The sequence below is a fragment of the Chenopodium album genome, chromosome 16 (genome assembly GCF_948465745.1).
Source record: "Chenopodium album chromosome 16, dcCheAlbu1.1, whole genome shotgun sequence".
NCBI classification, from domain to species: Eukaryota; Viridiplantae; Streptophyta; class Magnoliopsida; order Caryophyllales; family Amaranthaceae; genus Chenopodium; species Chenopodium album.
In genome coordinates, this window is record NC_137849.1 from 24,339,445 (window position 1) to 24,343,226 (window position 3,782).

At 29.6% G+C, this 3,782-nt stretch overlaps 1 protein-coding gene across 1 annotated transcript; it reads left to right on the plus strand.

Moving 5' to 3' along the window:
• Positions 1-1,673, plus strand: LOC145584000 (uncharacterized). Its single transcript, XM_081640944.1, has 5 exons — positions 1-228; positions 343-435; positions 755-853; positions 974-1,123; positions 1,650-1,673. Exons 1-5 carry the CDS (start codon positions 64-66, stop codon positions 1,671-1,673), a joined length of 531 nt encoding a protein of 176 aa, XP_081497070.1. The 5' UTR covers positions 1-63.
• Positions 1,674-3,782: the final 2,109 nt, after the last annotated feature.

The window sequence follows — 3,782 nt, forward strand, 5'->3', positions numbered from 1 at the left end:
TATATAAATGCTTTTTTTGTGTAGGAGAAATATTTGGTTCCCGAAGAAGGAAGAAAATGGGTAATGGAAACTGTCAATTATGCTTGGCGTATGCACAAGTGTAGGACAAAAAAGAAGCATTTTTATGCATTTGATACTGATGAACAAAGAATGATAGAACGTCCAAAGACAATGCCAAAAACTCATTTTGAAGATCTGTTGAAGTATTGGCATTTGACAACAACTGAGGTACTTAGTGTTTAACTTATCTATTTTAGAACCAAGAAAAGCTGCACATTTATGTGTGTTTTGAATAAAAAATTCTAGATGCATTATATACATTAAGTTAATTTTTTTTTATAGGAAGAAAGTCAGACCAACAAAAAGAATCGTCAAAAGGCAGAAGACATCCATACTATGGGTCCAAAATCATATGCCAGGTTACGTCATAAGCTGGTAATATATATTTGTACAAATCTTTAATTTTCAACTAAATATGTTTTTTTAGCTAGTCATTTACAAATTCATTTAGCTTATAAGCAGCTATCTTATAAACTCTTTTTATAGAAACAAGAGGACCCTAACAAAAAAGAACACTCCCAAGCAAAGGTGTACAAAGAATCAAGGAAAAGGAATCTTAATAAGACATACAAAACCAGCTTTGGGAAAACGAAGAATAATATAGTGAGTTTAAACTACTATACCAATTGTTTAATATTTTTTATGTGAAAACCCAAGCTATACATACATAACCTCTAATTATTCACGTATACAGGAACAAATCGAAGCTCTGGAATCTCAAGAACATGAACATGGCCCTAACACTATTGATCCATACTATCAAGTGATTAAAAAACCAGAGCATAATGGTCGTGTACGCCTCTATGGAAAAGGTGTGACCATGACTGATTTGAAGAAGAAAAAAGGATCTAAATCTAAGTACAAAATTCCTCAAGAGTTTCTACAGAGCATTCATGCAACATTGCTCGAATAGCTCCAAGAGGCTAATCCTGGAATACATCTTGTAGTTCCTGAAATCTCAACTACTGAGTCGCCTATTCCAAGAAATGCAACTAACGACACATTACAAGTGAATGAGGCCGCTGGTGAGCAGTCTTCTCCTGGAACAGAACCTTCTAATCAGGTAATGTACATATATGTGGCTGTATTTAAAATTGCAGAGTACTATACTCTTATACTTGTTCTTTAGATAATTTATCATACTATTTTTATATTGCTTAGAAACTTTTTCCATTAATGTTAAGGCTATGTGTTTGTTAGGATAAGAGAGAAATAAGGGAAAAAAAACTTATTACAGGGCAAGTGATTTGATTCATGGAATGTTGGGTGAAATAGCAGTAGAGTTAATTGAGGAGTGAGTGTATGCATTTTGATGAACACTTTCTATATATAATCTAACTTTATTTTGTTTAATGTAATTGCTAAGCAACAATTTGCAGTGTTATGTATTTTTTGTGCTCAATTCGTCAGCTTTTTGTCATATAATTTTTTTTTATGGAAATTGTTGTTCTATTGTTCCTTTTTTTTTATCAATTGAGAACTAAACCTTAATATTATGTATGTAGATACCAAATATCTTAGTTGCTTACTATTATGAATTTTGTATTCCATACTTATAACTGTTTAAATTATGCATTTTGAATTTGCAGATTGTTGAAGAAAATTTGGATTAGAGAAGGATGCATGAATTATAACATTTTGGTGGTCGAAGATCATGTATAAATTGTCATATGTGTAGTGACAGCTTTTGTGGCCGTAAATGTAATTGTGATCACAAATCAAACATCTGTTTTGGTAAATGTTTTTGCGATCTAACTAATGTAAATTGTGACATGCTTTTATCTTTTGGGCTAGCCAGTTGACAAGTACAACAAAGTACTTCATCATTTTGTATTTTGCCAAACAATTGGGCGACTAATATATATATATATATATATATATATATATATATATATATATATATATATATATATATATATATATATATATATATATATATATATATATATATATATATATATATATATATATATATATATATATATATATATATAAGATCGAGATTGATGATTTTATGGTTGTTAATATTAATTTTCATTATTATTTATTATTTTATATGTATATAATAATTTTAATTAAATATAAATAGGGAAGATTAATATTAATTTTTTTTCACCATTATTTATTATTCCTATATAATTAAACCGTTGCATTAGTACATGACAATGATTGGTAAACCTACTGCAACGGTTCAAGTAAAGGCCAAGGAATGTTGCATTAGGAACATACAAGTGTTGTTTTAGATATAATGCAACGGGTCCTGGAGTATTGCAAGCACTGTTGCATTAGATCATATTAACCATTGCATTAGACCCTAATGCAACGGTCAAAGGTGGATGTTCTAAGACTGTTGCATTAGCTTAAATAACCGTCACATTATATCTAGTGCAATGGCCGCAACAGCAACGGTTTATGAACCGTTACAATAGGTCTAAATCAACGGTTTTTTGCCCTATGGCAACGGTTATTTGGGGTTGCATTAGCTCGTTTATGTAGTAGTGTGTGTTTGACTTTCATTTGATTGAAATTGCTTTGTTGAAAGCATTTGACTTTCATTTGCTTCAAAAACCTTTGTTCGAATGTGTTTGACTTTCATTTGATTCAAACAGCTTTGTTGAATGCATTTGACTTTCATTTACTTCAAAAAGCATTGTTTGAATGTGTTTGACTTTCATTTCATTCAAATAGCTTTGTTGAATGCATTTGACTTTCATTTGCTTCAAAAAGCTTTGTTTGTATGAGTTTTACTTTCATTTGATTCAAAAAGCTTTGTTTGAATGTGTTTGACTTTCATCTGATTCAAATAGCTTTGTTAAATGCATTTCACTTTCATTTGAGTCAAACAGCTTTGTAGAATGCATTTGACTTTCATTTGCTTCAAAAAGCTTTGTTTGAATGTGTTTGACTTTCATTTGATTCAAAGAGCTTTGTTGAATGCATTTGACTTTCATTTGAGTCAAAAATCTTTGTTTGAATGTGTTTGACTTTCATTTGATTCAAATAGCTTTGTTGAATGCATTTGACTTTCATTTGAGTCAAAAAGCATTGTTTTAATGTGTTTGACTTTCATTTGATTCAAATAGCTTTGTTGAATTCATTTGACTTTCATTTGCTTTAAAAAGCTTTGTTTTAATGTGTTTGACTTTCATTTGACCGAAATAGATTTGCTGAATGCATATGACTTTCATTTGAGTCAAAAATATTTGTTTGATTGTTTTTGACTTTCATTTGATTCAAATAGTTTTGTTGAATGCATTTGACTTTCATTTGAGACAAAAAGCATTGTTTTAATGTGTTTGACTTTCATTTGATTCAAATAGCTTTGTTGAATGCATTTGACTTTCATTTGCTTCAAAAAGCTTTGTTTGAATGTGTTTGACATTCATTTGATTCAAATAGCTTTGTTGAATACATTTGACTTTCATTTGAGTCAAAAATCTTTGTTTGAATGTGTTTGACTTTCATTTGATTCAAATAGCTTTTTTGAATGCATTTGACTTTCATTTGCTTCAAAAAGCCTTGTTTTAATGTGTTTGACTTTCATTTCATTGAAATAGATTTGTTGAATGAATTTGACTTTCATTTAAGTCAAAAATCTTTGTTTGAATGCGTTTGACTTTCATTTGATTCAAAAAGCTTTGTTGAATGCATTTGACTTTCATTTGAGTCAAAAAGCTTTGTGTGAATGGGTTTGACTTTCATTTGACTGAAATAGATTTGCT